Source organism: Halyomorpha halys, unplaced genomic scaffold (genome assembly GCF_000696795.3).
Source record: "Halyomorpha halys isolate HHAL.00 unplaced genomic scaffold, Hhal_1.1 Scaffold68.1, whole genome shotgun sequence".
NCBI classification, from domain to species: Eukaryota; Metazoa; Arthropoda; class Insecta; order Hemiptera; family Pentatomidae; genus Halyomorpha; species Halyomorpha halys.
In genome coordinates this window covers 2,022,720-2,038,218 of record NW_027116161.1, presented here as the reverse complement: position 1 = coordinate 2,038,218, position 15,499 = coordinate 2,022,720, and the positions used below count along the sequence as shown (strand labels likewise).

General features: G+C 31.7%; 1 protein-coding gene across 1 annotated transcript in view; it reads left to right on the top strand.

Annotated features, from left to right (window-relative positions):
• The window catches only part of LOC106692723 (MTOR-associated protein MEAK7), a gene marked incomplete in the record, with an annotated part of 25,792 nt that extends 16,320 nt beyond the window's left edge, over positions 1-9,472 (top strand). Inside the window, 4 exon segments of the mRNA XM_067053015.1 lie at positions 2,444-2,532; positions 5,125-5,221; positions 6,542-6,638; positions 8,572-9,472. Of these exon segments, the coding sequence (XP_066909116.1) occupies positions 2,444-2,532; positions 5,125-5,221; positions 6,542-6,638; positions 8,572-8,582 (294 nt within the window).
• Positions 9,473-15,499: the final 6,027 nt, after the last annotated feature.

Genomic DNA, 15,499 nt, shown 5'->3' with positions numbered 1-15,499 from the left:
TGCCCTAGAATCCGACAGCAGAACTATCTTCTTTGCGCAGGTGTGAGTAAGCTTTTCTAAAGCTAAAGTAATAGCAGCTACCTCTCCATCAAAATTGGTAGCGAGGGAATACTGGCTGACAGAGAATGCGAGAAGATGACGTCGATGAAAAAGGAGTCAGAGATTGATCGCGAAATGGTAATGCTGATGGGCACCATTACTGAGGCTGCAAGTATTACCCTCCAACGCCGAAGGGCGAGAGTATGACCAGTCCCATGGCTGGCTCTGACGCAGTTAATAAGATAATACTACAGGGCCAGGTGTAGGTACCAGGAGAGATGCGCCATTTACGTTGTGGAGTAGTGTGTGAAGAGAAAGTTGAGTATGGCGGCAGCTAAGACCTAGGCCATACTCACAGGAGGTTCATGGACAGGAAGCATCCTATCACCCTAGATATCCAAGGAGAGAGGGTTAGTTCAGATGAGGAGATAACATATCTTGGTGTGAGGATAAGAAAGCGATTTGATGCCACTACTCATCTGGTGTATCTAAGGATAGGGCGACCCTGTCACTTAATGAATTAAGCAGGATAGGGGGTGCGTTTGGGAGCTTAGGTACCCTGCCATGATGACCATATATAAAGGTGTGATCCGGGATATTTTGATATACACATCCCCTGCTTGGAGCCGGAACCTCACACAAGTACAGAAGACTGGCCACCATACAGAGATTCGCACTGCTGAAGTTCACGAAGAACAGTGTCTCATGAGGCGGTGCAAGTGCTGGGTGAGTGATGCCCGATGACCTTAACCTTTAGTAGGATGTTCTTAAATATGAGGTGAAGAGACAGGGACTGTAACTCTGGAAGAGGATTGGTGAGATTCCAAACTTACGGAAGATGAAACCGTAGGACTCAATAGAGGAGTGGAATGGGTAGCTAGCCAGAAGGGCGCTACTTTGAGAAAATTTTTCCCAACTGTACAATCAAGATTGAAGGCTCAGTAACTCATACCAGACTATTTGGTCTCACAGATCCTAACAGGACATGGGGAATTCCGGGGAAAGCTACAGAGCTTTGGAAAGAACATCAGTCCCCGTTGCAGGCCCCCCATCAACATTGTTACTGGAAAATTAAATCAAAACAAAAAGTGTATATAATGAAATTGTTCAGACTCATCTGTTGCACCCTCTGGACCTTCCTGTTCCTGTAGCTCAAAGTTTCATTTTATGCAATCATAAGATGTCAAGGCATAAGCTGGTCAATTAGACAAAATTTTAAGGCTGAATGACTTCAAGCTCCAGTGAAAGTCAATTTATAGAGGTCCTTCCCACTCTAGGAGACCCAGGTCGATTCATTGAAATCGATCCCCTAGATCGATTAAAAGTTTGGCAAAATCCCCAAAATTCATATATTGTCAATTCAGTCCAAACAACTAATCACATTAAAATGACAAAATTCCACACATAAGCAAAATTAAAAGTAAAAAAAATCATTGAAATTATTTGGTCAGGATGACTCTGAGAAGTAACCATATGCAATACCTACCCTAATCCGCTGGAACTCCTGATAAAAGACCCTTAATAACTCGAAAACTATTCATTAATTTTGAATATCAACTGTGAAATCATTTAATGTACTTAATTTAATTTTTCTTTTCATTTTTTAGTAAGTTTGTAAATAGATACAATAAAAATACTTGTTCTTACCTACACAATTTTGTAATTGTGATTAACATTGTGATTGATTTAATGGGTTGAAAATTTTTATATAAATTAAATTTGTGTTAAAGAAGTGCATTACTAGGGGGTGGATCTTAATTTATTTATTTTCAAATGTTTATTGCTTGATGGTTAATTGTTCTCTTTGATTGATCAAAGCTTTAATATAAGTGCCCTTATATTAAATTTTATCCCAAACTTTGTTTGCTTTATGAGATAATTTCTATGTTGTATTTTTCAAATTTATCTTGAGTGTAGTTCAGTTCACCTGACCTTGATATCAGAAATTCTTGTTTTCATGATTTCTTAAAATCCACTAAAAGTTTGTTTTGTACTATAATAAATCCAACTAAACTGTTAAAAGGGTATTAAATATTTCATTAACATATCTTCTTTTGTTATCTTAAGAATTATATGAGACATAATTTTATCTTAATTTTTATATGAAGAGATGTTTGGGGTGCGCAGATAAGTTAACTTGTTTATGTTATTCTCTGACCGCACCACCAACCATATTATCCTCATATATATTATCCATGATCAATTATCTTCTCATCATTATCTTAATGTTGTATGCTTAATCTCTTTTATTTATAAAATTAACACAATTTTAAATGATATTAAAATATGTTCTCAAAGATGCAATGTATTATTTTATAGTACCACAATATTTATTAGTAAAAGAAATTTCTGATAAATAAAAAAAGTTATGTTTATAAAAATGACTTTGTTATTTTGATTTTAGGGAATGGGTGGGCAGCTGGATTATTTTACCTTTTACTTAAATTCAGATTTTGGACCTGTAACAGTATCCAAAAGTTGTTCTACTTACAGGTAGGTGAATCTTGAAAAGAAATTATGATAGAAAGCTAATCATTAAGTATATGTTATGTTTTCCTCCTAATTCTTTTGAATTCAAATTTTTGGAAGTCCCAAACTTCCTCCTTAGTCTTTTTTCAATAAAAAATATCAGCCTATATGATACAAAAATATGATAATATAATTTAAAGAATTGAAGGCATATATTTTAAATATATTACTATGGATAGTAATTACTGTTATTTGTTCAACACTTTGCATATTAAATATCAAATATTTGTTATGAAATCACAAGAGAATGTTTTATCATTAAGTGATTAGTAAATCATTATTGTTTAAAAAAAGCAAACAGATATTTTAATGTTTGAGGTTGAGTATTTATTTGAGATAAATATTTTGGTATTTGTTAACAATTTTTCATGTAATTTTGTCTGTTATCTATGTTGAAAAAAGGTTAAGGTATCATTGGAGTCCTCACAATGTGACTTTTATCTTCAAAACTCTTCTACGACATGATAACATAACTTAGAAATATCTAACCACCTACAAATTAGGAGTCACTGTCAGGCTGTTAAGGTGCAGTTGAGAGATTACATAATTGACTGCTGAATGGTGACAATGTAACAAGGCCCACTCATTTCCCCTACGGCAGTAGTCAACGACCAGCAGTAACTTCCTACCACTATCCTGTAAATAATATTTATTTCTCTGCTAAAGAGTATGTGAACCTTCTTGGTAGAAATTTTGGAAAACTAAAGTTATCAAACAATTAGAACTAATGATACATTAATATAAAAATGAAGGAATACAAATTTAATAATTGATTCTCAATAACGGTAAAAATACATAAATAATGTGTCCAGCAGACTTGGATTCCTGAAACATTATCTAATTCTTCTCCAGTACAACTTTGGTCTTTCTGATGTGATAAGACCATTTTTTATTAATCTATTTATTTATGATTCTGATAGTAAATGAAATTTTAAGGCATTCATATAGGGCACTTTTTTTGATCCAAAACATTCTGAAGGCTTCTGAAGGCCTAATTGCAAAAAAGGTATATGCCGATGACTTAATCCTAATTGCTTATTATGCATTTAACCACCAGCAAGCTCAGGTAGACTGGGAAGAAGAATTCAAGAGCAAGATCCTATTGGTGTATATATGCCTGTTCTGTTATATGGAACGGAGAGTTGGGTCCTTCCAGACAACAAGTTTAGCTGAATAACTGCAATAGATATGAAGTACTTATGCAGAGTGGCTTTAAAAACACTTAAGATTAGGATCAAAAATGAAGCTATTAGAGAAGAACCAAATATTCAAATGAGCCCTGACAGACCCATAAAAGTGTATGGAGCCAAGGTCAACTGGTGCCAGACCTTGAAGAAGGTCTCAACTTAGCTATAATAACTACATAACCAAGTTGGATCTAGAAAGCGGCAGGGCTATGCAGAAGATGACCACTCCTGTGAGAAATAAAGAGGGATGGAGATTCTGGGTTTGAACTCTGCTGAAAGGCCCAAAGAGAAAGTTAAAGAAGAAGCTACTATTTTTTGTAATGCTGTATTGGATGGTCTCTGACTTTATAGAGGAATCACTAGTATGGCTATTCCAATGCTTTTTCTTTATTTGTGGATTATCAGTTTCTGAAATATTATAACATTTATTGTGAAAAAATTAATTTTGAATTCTATCATGTGGGGGTAGCCTTGTCCCTTGCGATGCCTATTTTGTGTATTGGGCACAGTGCCATTATGAAGAACTGAGAAGAAATGATGTGTAAGGCTGTTGAGATGATGCTGGTGGGGAGCACGTTATCTGTAACAAACTTTGCACTAATAGCTTGCTCCTATTTACTCTAAGGGCTGTTTTTTTATTATTTAATCAGCTCAAATGTGATAATAAAATACTCCAGTAATATTTGAAAAATAACTGTTATTAGTGATTAGATAATGAATTGATGAGAAAATTCTTAATACAAGAGCATCTAAATTAGAAATGTTTAAATTAGGTATTTAAAACTGGATTTTTTTTATTTCTTGTTGGTTGTTATGAAAGTTATCTTCCTTAATTAATTTATTCTTTTTTAAAATTTTTTCAATTTAATAACTATGTTTCAGGCCATTTCCACTTCTTCAGGCATAGCTAGTTCTATAATCTTGCTATGCATTATAATATTTTTCCTAATATTGTTTCAATACTGCTTTCCTTACTTTGGTTTTTATTATATTCATTGGGAAACCAATTTTGTCCATCTCATTGTCAACATTGAAACATAAAAATTTATGTAGATTGGCTGTTAAAGCATTATTGATATTGTACAATCTTCAATTATTCTAAAATATCAAAAAGTAAGATACTCTATACAATAAATAGAAAAAACTGTTTAGTAGCACAGAACCATTTAAGGGCACACTAGAAAGATCTGATATTCATAGTGGGTAGAGGCTATGAGAAATTATAAATTGTTTAGAAAAATATTTTTGTCACTTTTATTTATTAGGCTGAAATTTCTTTAATGACATTATATGATTTGGTATTTTTCATCAGATAGTATCTTATATTTATTATATCTTAATGTAATGTAATCTTGCAATTTCCTTCTAGGGACTATTCTCCTTTTGCACCTGTTCCTGAGTTCAACTTCTCCAAGTTAGAAATATGGGGCATTGGAAGTCCTGATGTTGAAGAAGAAAATGTCCGGGTATTTGAATATTATTTCACCATATTGTCATTTAACTTAATGAATTTTATGGAGATATTGTTTAGTGTTGATTTTTATTTATTTACATCACATTATATCAGAAGTTCCAGTATTATTACACTAATTATAAAGTTGTATATAGCAATAAGTGATTGTAATGACAATGAAGACTCAGACTACTTAACAGAGTGTGGAGCATGGAATGGTTGGCAAAATATCACTTTTCCCAAGTGTGAAGAGTGAAAGATAAAACATCATTATACTACTTTAAAAAAAAAGAAAAGTTTATTATTATATATCATATTGGATTCCCTGGAGTTCAGTTCAAATAAATTAGTAATTATTATTACATAAACTAGAATTTTGTACTGCATGAAAGAGCACAAAATATTGGGATATATTTAAAAAGTGTTTTTATATTATCCGGATCCATTCATTACGACAACCTTCCCTGAATGCCGTGGTAATGTTTCTTGCAGCTTGGGTTGCGTAGATTGGGTAGAGGAGATTCAAATGCCTTCTTATGATATGATGCAGTGTTAGGCAAAAAATAATTTCAATTATATTGGTTCACATAGTAATTGTAATTTTGGACCATTATTATAATTAATTTGGTCAATTTAGTATTTGAAATTAGTAATAAAAATTGTTATTTCATTTCCGCAGTTTCAAATTTCTGTAATTTTAATTTTAATTGCATTCTTACAGGAAATAGAATTCTGAAATTCTTGTTTTTTTTCCCCTATTGTCTGCACAATATGCACTCAAATCATCAAAACCCATAACCATAACCATTCTTTGCGATATCTGGTGCTTTTCACCTTTAGGGTGGGTAAAAAAAAAAAATAATGGCCAATATAAATTTGTCTTGAAATTTTTGTTGCTGTCAGAATCAGAAAAAAAATTACCCTATCCCATCAGAAATTCCAGAGTTAAGGTTAGAAAATCAGCATTAACCCCACAAGATAAACCATTTGGCACTGTAATGACCCAGCGAAAATCAATTCAAAATTTTAAGTTGTTGCCAATAAGTTGCATGAAAGTGCTTTTGAATTTGAAATTATCCTTTTTTACGATGTCTTTGTACAGCTAAGGCAATGTAGTTTCTTACATTAAGATTTGGATAGCTGTTTATTATAGTCTTAATGCCTAAACCTTCAGTAAAGTTTAGGCAAGGTGGTAGCAATTGCTTCTGATTCCATGTATGTAAAATGATTTTTTTTTTTAGGAAATTTATATCTTATAAAATAACTATGCTTATATTTAGTAGGTTGAACTTTAAGTTATGATTTTTTTTTTTTTTAACTATAATACTTTTAGGTTGCAGGGTCCATAATTTATCAAGATCCAGGTGCTACAGCAATCCTAGAAATCGCGGGGAAGTCCTTGTACAGTAAAGATTTGAAAGAGTCCTTAGGTAATGATGATTTTTATGAATAGTTGCCTAATTTAATATGAAATATTTAAAGCTAAATATGTGTATCTTATTGCTTTATATCCTGTCAACATTTGATAACTGAAAATGTTAATATATCAAAATAGTCTTATTTTTTCTGAATTCAGCTGATACTAATTATTCACTTTCCTTGTCCAATATTTGGTGGTATTAATATAATATCAGTTGAATAGAATGATAAGTAAATTTGAAGTTTAAAGTTTATTGGAATAAATATGGTATGAAAATTAGGAATGATGGAGAAATCCTGAGGTATAATAAGGTAATAAGAAGTTTTATCAAAAAATGATTACTGCTTGGAAGCTAAGGTACCTGAAAAAGTTGATGGACCTATACTAGATAAGAGTACTATCAGATAAAGAGGTGATGTGTAGATTGAAAAACTTTTATTCTCCTTAAAAACATAAATTTTGTGAATGTAATTCACTTAAAGTTGGGAGGATACTGATTTTTCTATCGTTAAAATGACCTGTTTGCGGATGTGATATGAGAGAGATGGGAATCATTCTTTCTCAAACAACCAAATTTTTTACTTCTTTTAGCTTCTGGTCTTTAATATTAAAACCTAGTGAAAACTTTGTTCTATAATCAATTAAAGAACTATTTAATTTTGTGTCAAATTAATGCCTAACCTCAGCCCTGGATTATAGATGGAATCGATAGTGCAAAAACTATGATTTTTGCTAAAATTGCCAATGAATTCAATATATTGGTTTTAAAATGTCAGTACCATGGAAGAGGCTATTCCAAAATTAAAGATCCTTTGAGTAAAAGTTAAAAAGCATTAAATTTGGAGTTATTAGCGAGTACTTTACATTTAGTATCTATATACTATTCAACTCCTTAACTTGTTCACTCACAGACAGTGAACCACATTTTCCCCTTACTCATCTGTACAAATTCTAACCATTTTTATTTTCAGTTTTTATTGATAACTCCAAAATGGTGCTTCCTTAGAAAACTTTCAAATTCAGAAATTAAAGAACAATAAATTCTGCTTCAATTCAGTACCTAACATCATAAAATCATTTCAGAATTACGGTTGGCAGATATGTTTTTCCTGCTGAGCATAGATCTAAAATTGTCTTTACACCTAATTTATAACCAATGACAGGTACAACCTTTTTTTTTTTTTATTCTTATGACCTCATTCCTGGCCATTTCTGACATACGGGAGGGAGGGGGGATTTTCTATAAGTGACCAACCTATTCTAACCTTGGTGGGGGATCAAATTTCTCATTTCATGGGACTACCACGAAATGAAAAATTTTACTCGTCAGGCCAGATTTGAACCAGCATTGCCTGCAGATCCCAGGTTGCTAAGACCTGTGCCTCAACCATATGAGCCACAGATGACCTGAGGGGGCCGATATAAAAAGAGTTTTATATCTTCTTGATTTTGGTTGGTCTACCTAGTTTGAAAACTGCCAGTGTCCATGAAGGGGCTCCCAATTTCCGAATGTCTGATTTTATAATATATATATTTAAGTTTAAGTAAGTTTTCAAAATAAATAACCATGAAAATGAAATCAAATATTGACATAAATTCACAAGGGAATATAATATAACATAAAAAACAAAACTTGATTGTTATAGTTAGCAAATAAAAATTATATAGACCAAGAGTATTATACTATTCATTGTGACCAATGCATTTCTTTACTATAGCAGTAATAATGAAAATTTTGTCCTTGGACCAGAGGGAAAAAAGAAGTAGAAAAGAGGCAGTCTCAAGACCCACGCTTGTCCTCCATGGAGGAGTGCTTGTGGGCCCAAGGACTGGGTTTACACTGAATATGTTTGACAAGTTCTAATGTACTACTTGTTATTATTCATTCATAGTTTGACAGTGAATAGTATTTTTATTACTGTATTTATGAATTATTTTTTCAGATAAGGAATAACCTGTTAAAACGAATAAGGCTGCCTTCGTTACCTGTTTATGTCATTAGTTACAAGTATATTTATTTTTGATTGTGATATAGTTTTAGATTATTACTTATTGTGTTCAAGGTCTTGCATATTTTATTTGGATAAAAAAATCAAAATATCAATACTAGTTCTTATGTTAAATATATTTTAATATATTTATATTTATTCATAACATACTTGTTTTTAAAATAAAGATTCTTTGAGAATTTAGTTCTTATCTATTCTGTATTTGAATAAAAGGGAATGATGTAATTTAAATCTAATCTTTAGATTCATAAATTCAGTTTAATTGATTTATAATAAATTTTTATGTATTTAGATTTTTGTGATTATGGAATCTTCCTCTAAGAAGTTTTCTTACTAGAATTAATAATTTAGCACGCCTCACCTAGAAAAGTGGGATAAAATATTCTATGCTATAGTAAGAGCAGATTCAGTACATTCTTATAGAGCTGATATTCGTCTTTGGACTTATCGTAGTAATTAAAAATTTACATTTTTTTAAAAAATTTATCTTTATTAGGAATTTCTTTTTTTCTCATACAAAGACATGAAATCTAAGATATGTAAATATGGATTGGAAGAGCAGAAATTCAGTTTTCCAAAATTGAATTTGAATAATATTTTAAGAAGTTATGAATTTATTTTGCAAGTATCTAGAGATAAAATCTACGATGAGACATCTGCAGATAAAAATATCCTGTAAAAAATTTCTATTTTTTGATTTATGTGGAAATTCATATTTAAGTGTTTCAAAAGATGCTATAACCGAATCTGACTTTTTTTTTTTTCTAAACAAAATATTTTGGTCTACATTACAGAAAGCGACTTTTGGTTTTTTCATTCTTTATACACTTAATCTCATTTAATACAATCAATAATCTTTTTGTCTTATTCTACGCAAACAAATCATTGTTATATTATAACCATTAAATATATGCAGAGCAAAGGCAGTATATGATAATAAAAAAAATCTAAAATTATGTAAAGTATTTTTACATTTTACATTATACTTATATTTGATTAAATTAGTTTTAATTTCATGGACTGATATTAATTTTATTATTATTTAATTATTTTTAATTATCATTAATTAAAAGTAAAAATAAAATTTTATTTTATTTTATGATGTGATACATAATTTAACCAATCTAAAAAATCATAGACATTTTACCTCTCTTGGATTTTGGTTTATTTGTTTTGTGAATAGGACCATATATCAGTGGCCTTTTGTTTGTTTGGGTCAGATGTATCTTGCAGTGTTATGGTTTGTAGGAAAATATTTGTATTCATACAAGATTTTTAAGTTTGTATAAATGAAAAATCATAATAAGGTAAGGTAAAGGTGTGATTCCATTGAGGCAACATGTTGAATGGGAGATTGATGAATGCTACACATTGCATTGGTTCAATTGAAGAAAAACAATGAACATAATACATGTCTCCTTGTCTCCTAAGGTGCTTGTTGCTGGATCATATGTGCATCATATTAAATCACTTAAGTTTCACGTGAGTTCAAATGTTTAATTAGCACCCAAATGGGGACTGGTGATCTTCAATTCAGAAGAGAAGAATGCGTTGAAATAATCCTTTTGTACTTTGTAGGAAACAAAGGATTTGGGATAATGATTCTACCATTCTAACGAAACTAAAACTATTTCTGTCAGACAGATGACTTAATAATGTTAGGACCATTCCCCTTGCTATGATAGTAATCCCTCACAATTCGTATTTTAAATCAGAGCTTTATATTTCATTTATGACGCTAATTGTAATAACATAATTTCAAATAGAGCAGATAATGACCGACTAGTAAGTTGTCAGTCCTCATAGGTCTCTAAAAGGGTGTTAGACCGCGCATTCATTTGAGAAAACGTATCCGAACGCCCGTTTTGCTCAGGTGAGTATAGTATGGAGCAGTCCAAACTGAACAGTTTGAGCCAAGAGTTGTTGGCTTATTAAACGGAGCGCGTGGTCATTCGTTCTCTGATGAGTAAGGCTTTGAAGCGAGTGAGCCGACTTCGACTCTCCTTTCTGTCAATCGGCTCGTTGAGTTATATATCTCATACAAACTTATTTACGTTTTTTGAATTAAATATTATTTGTTTATTAACTTCTTTTAACCTTTTAATCTTTAAGTCGAATGAAATTATCTCAGAATCATTCCGTTACCCTCCTAGGGTATGAACACAATTCTACCTTATTGCGGATCCCTACGTAAATTTTATGATAATTACAAAAAAAAAAAAAAAATGCAAGGGAAAAATGTCTGCTCTCACCCAACTTTCGAAATAAAATAACTGACTTCTTGAAACATAACTATAATAAAAAATTACTATTAACAACTTAGAATTGTTTGTTCACGTATACTGTATTTACAGAATTTTTTAAACATTATTTTGAATTGGTCTAATAAATTAAAAATCATCATTTATTAATTTATGTATCATCTATATATTGACTTCTGATTGTATTTTAATTTTGACATGATTAATAAGGTAGATTACAATTGCAGTTTTATTCTTTCATACACCATGGATTAACTAAAATGGGATGTCTCTGTTCCAATAAGAGGGGTTCTACTGCAGTTATGAACTTGAATAATATTTATAATTACTTAAATAAACACTTTTATAACATAAAAAGGATTAGTTAAGGTGCTTTTATGCATCAGTTTCTACCGAGATTCCTTATCTTTAAGTGGTATTTTGCTTGCTCAAAATGGAAGAGAAAAAAAATTGTAAATTTGCAATGGTGAACCGAAAAATGGTCGTCACCAGTTTTTACATACATTTATTTCGCTCACTGAAAAGAGAACTGAAAACAACGGTGGTGACAAATAAAACTGTATCAAGAGAGATGCTGTACTTCGGAAAACTGAAAATTTTACAAGATAGTCACCGGATGATTTTCAATTTATTTTGAAGAATATCAGGGCTATATCTGTCAGACTAAACATATTTTGAATCTGAGGTTGTTTGCCAAATAAATCATTTATTTTTATATTAAAAATGATACTGATACTCTTCAAAATAAATTGAAAATCATCCGGTGACTATCTTGTAAAATTTTCAGTTTTCCGAAGTACAGCATCTCTCTTGATACAGTTTTATTTGTCACCACCGTTGTTTTCAGTTCTCTTTTCAGTGAGTGAAATAAATGTATGTAAAAACTGGTGACGACCATTTTTCGGTTCACCATTGTATTGGGTTGTAAAATAAGTTCGTAGCGTTTTTTACTGGTGATTGCAATAAAAACTTTAGATTCTTGTAAATATTTTTAATCAACTATATATGACCCATTTTGATCTATTTCATAATGCCATATTTTAGGTAATTTTTTAATTTCTTCCTTCCAGGACTTCTCAGATTTTTGCGCTATGAACTCCTTTATGTACGTTTTGCAGTCCTCGAGCGAATTAAAGTGTTTCCCGTTAGAGTTTTGGAGGGCCCGAAATAGGTGGGTGGTGGATCACACCCCAGCCAAACTCTAATAATTTCTGCCGGGTCTGGAGGGTTGTCTGTGACCAATGTTTGAATTTGGTCATCATCAACAGTTGAAGGACGACCCGAACGCTTTGAGACTTCCAAGTCAAATTCTCCGGTTCTAAACCGAGCAAACCGCTTACGGACGGTGCTTTCTCTTAAGGCATCATCGCCATACACACTGCAAATTTACAATTTTTTTTCTCTTCCATTTTGAGCAAGCAAAATACCACTTAAAGATAAGGAATCTCGGTAGAAACTGATGCATAAAAGCACCTTAACTAATCATTTTGTATAATATGTAAACATTATTGACCAAGTAAACATGATTTTATAAACACAGAAAGGATTAAATTGAAATATTGAAAAACGCTACGAACTTATTTTACAACCCAATAGGTAGAATCTATATTTAGGCATCAGATCAAACAAGCAAAACACACAGTTGCTCACAGAGGCTCAGTGCTCATATGGTGTAAGATTGTTCACTCCCTCTCTCTCGACCCGAATGCTCATTTGGTGCGTTTGCTCAAGTAAATACATGGGCCATTGGACTAGAGTGCGGTATATTTGAGACTTAATACTTGCTAATCATATCTGGACAGTTTAGCAAACCTTGCATTTAGTTCTTAGTTGAAATTCGTTTTTTTCGTGATTATTATTAATTATCAGTGACTTTTTTGTTATTAACGTTCTTATTTTTACCCTTTTAGGAAGCGGTTAGGACAGTCGTATGATTGGACAGACTAGAAATTTATTATCTGTTTTAACAACTATAATAAATAACTAATTTAAATAATTAAACGTTCTGTAATTATATCTGAGTTTTTTTTTTTATTGAGGCATACAATTTTTTTCATGATCGCAATACTTCTCGTATTTGATACATAGATAAGTGAAAGTAAAAATCATAAATTATTTACTATTAAGGAGTAAAAAAAAAATTAGAGAGCACCAGAGCTACATCCCCAACATAGTATTCCCCCCTCATTATAAATTGGAAAACAAAAATACTTGTGATTTAAAAGAAATTCATATGTTAGAGATATAAATTTTATAATATTAGAGATATAAAAACTTCTATCTTGCATTAGGTTATTAAAAATAAAATTAAGTAACATGAAATTTATTACAGTTACAATACATTTAATGGTTTCATTACTTCCTATCAAAATATTTTAGTTTAATTAGTATAAGTACATATTCAAGTAAAAATATATTGCGTATTTAAACTTTGTTGTCACAATATAACAAGTCCCATTTACATTCGAGCTCATTCAATATACATGATACATATTTTTCTCAAAGACAATGGATTTACATATAAAATGCCATTATTTAAATACAAAAGTTAAAATAAAAATATAAAACTCATTGGACTCTCGCTAATCCGAACTAATTAAAACCAAGAGAGTTCGGATTAGCGAAATATTCGTTAATACCGAATGAGACAAAATAGGTCTCTTCATAAATAACAAATAAATATAATAACAAAAATTATAAATGTATTTACATAAAAATATTTTTAGATAGTCAATCATTGCTTAGAAATTTATTTTTTAACTATTTTCTTGTGAAATAATATGAAATTTTCGTTTTTTTGTGTTTAAAAAAATGTTTACAACTGATAGTATCTGAGGGGAAAAGTTAATAATGACGTTGGTTACTTAGAAATACTCGAGGTTGTGGAGAGAGTTAAAAAGCTAATAAAGCGTTTCTTGGAAAACAATCTTTTTTTCATGGATTTTATTTTAAATGTAAGGAGTTGGTATTGTTAACTATATTATTTCAACTCACCACGTAGGAAGTTGACAATACGGTTTTATTGAATGTAAGTATATATGTACTACATACATAAAATCAAATCTTCAATTTATTTTAAAGGTGTAGTTCGGATTATGGAATAGTCCGGATTAGTGAGAGTCCACTCTAATTTAAAGAAAAAATATAACTACGGAAATAACCAAATCCATCCTATGGGATGGAATGTTATTTCAAATATCCCCTTAAAGATATGGTTAGGTTCTTAGAGAAGTTGTCTATAAATATTGAAACATGATATAGCTGTCGGGTTTCTTCGATTACAGGCTACAGTTGAAAGTGCATTCCGTAACATGGGTCGGTCTGTGCATGTCAAATTACTGAATCTTCATCTAAGAGCTTTTTTCGGGTGCGGAAGATACCCGACTACTTTACCAAGCTTCAATGTTTATATACAACTTCACTGTTAACCCACCAATATGTTTAAAGAGATATATCATGAAATCCCGTTCCATAGAACGGATTTGGTTATTTCCGTAGTCGATCTTTTTTTTTTTTTTTTTTTAAATTATATGATTTTGTTAAACTCCTTTAATTTCACTTCTCTACATATTTCCTTTTAGTCCGTTCCTACCTTAGTGACATAACTTTCAGAATTTCGCCTATTCATCCGTCTTTTCTCAGTCCGCCGATGTCCCTCAAGGGAATGTCTTGGGTTATGCTGACAATAAAAAATCATTTATTTACTAAGATCTTATTGTACAATTCATTCGGATAATTTATTCAGGGAATGTCGAGGTGGTTATTTTGTTTCTGATTCCGCTTGTGCAGAAGACCTCGGCAATGCGTATTCAATTTGTAAAGGTAAGATAATTGACAAGGAAGATTATGAGACTAACGGGTGACCGCCGTTATATCTCAGAGGATGGTAACCTCGTTCTACCGGGTACTATTCTTGTGGGTACGAAGAAGAAATGCAAGCCTGGAGAGTAGCTAGCCACCAGGTCCTACGAAAGGATAGTAGGTAGAGGAAAGAGGTTTGAAGGAGAGAGGACATATCTTGGGTGAGCGTAAATTAATAACAGCTCTTTTGAAAACAAGATTGGCGATCAACCAAAATTACCTGAAGCAGAGTGTATGCCACCTGCGCTTAACTAAGCCTTAGGTAGTTGTGGATCAATGATCAAGTAGGCTTTTTTTTTCGTATCCTATATGATTTAAATTGGTAATTGATACGTACATATGGTGAGGTGTGCCATATGTGCAGCTGGTTACGAGGATACCTTGGATTGCCTTTTGGCATTATAAGGTAGATGAGGTTTCCAATTAAGGTTGTAGACTTGGTTGGCTTACGCCAGTGGATTATTGGAACGGGGAGGGGCCGTTCCGTCAAGTAGGCCTCAGTTTAGGCCTAGTGCATACAGCTGTAACCGTGAAGCGAAGCGGTCTTATCTAATGTACTTGAGATTGTTTCGTGCGTTATTTTGGCATCGTTTATTTACTATTTTATCGACATTGCTCAGTAGTATATACAAAATTAATAATATGTACAAACAATAATATGTTTTTATAAAATAAAAATAGTGTATAAATTTGAGAACTTCGGCGAGGCTAGTGGTGCTGCGCTCTGGCGGATTGGAGCT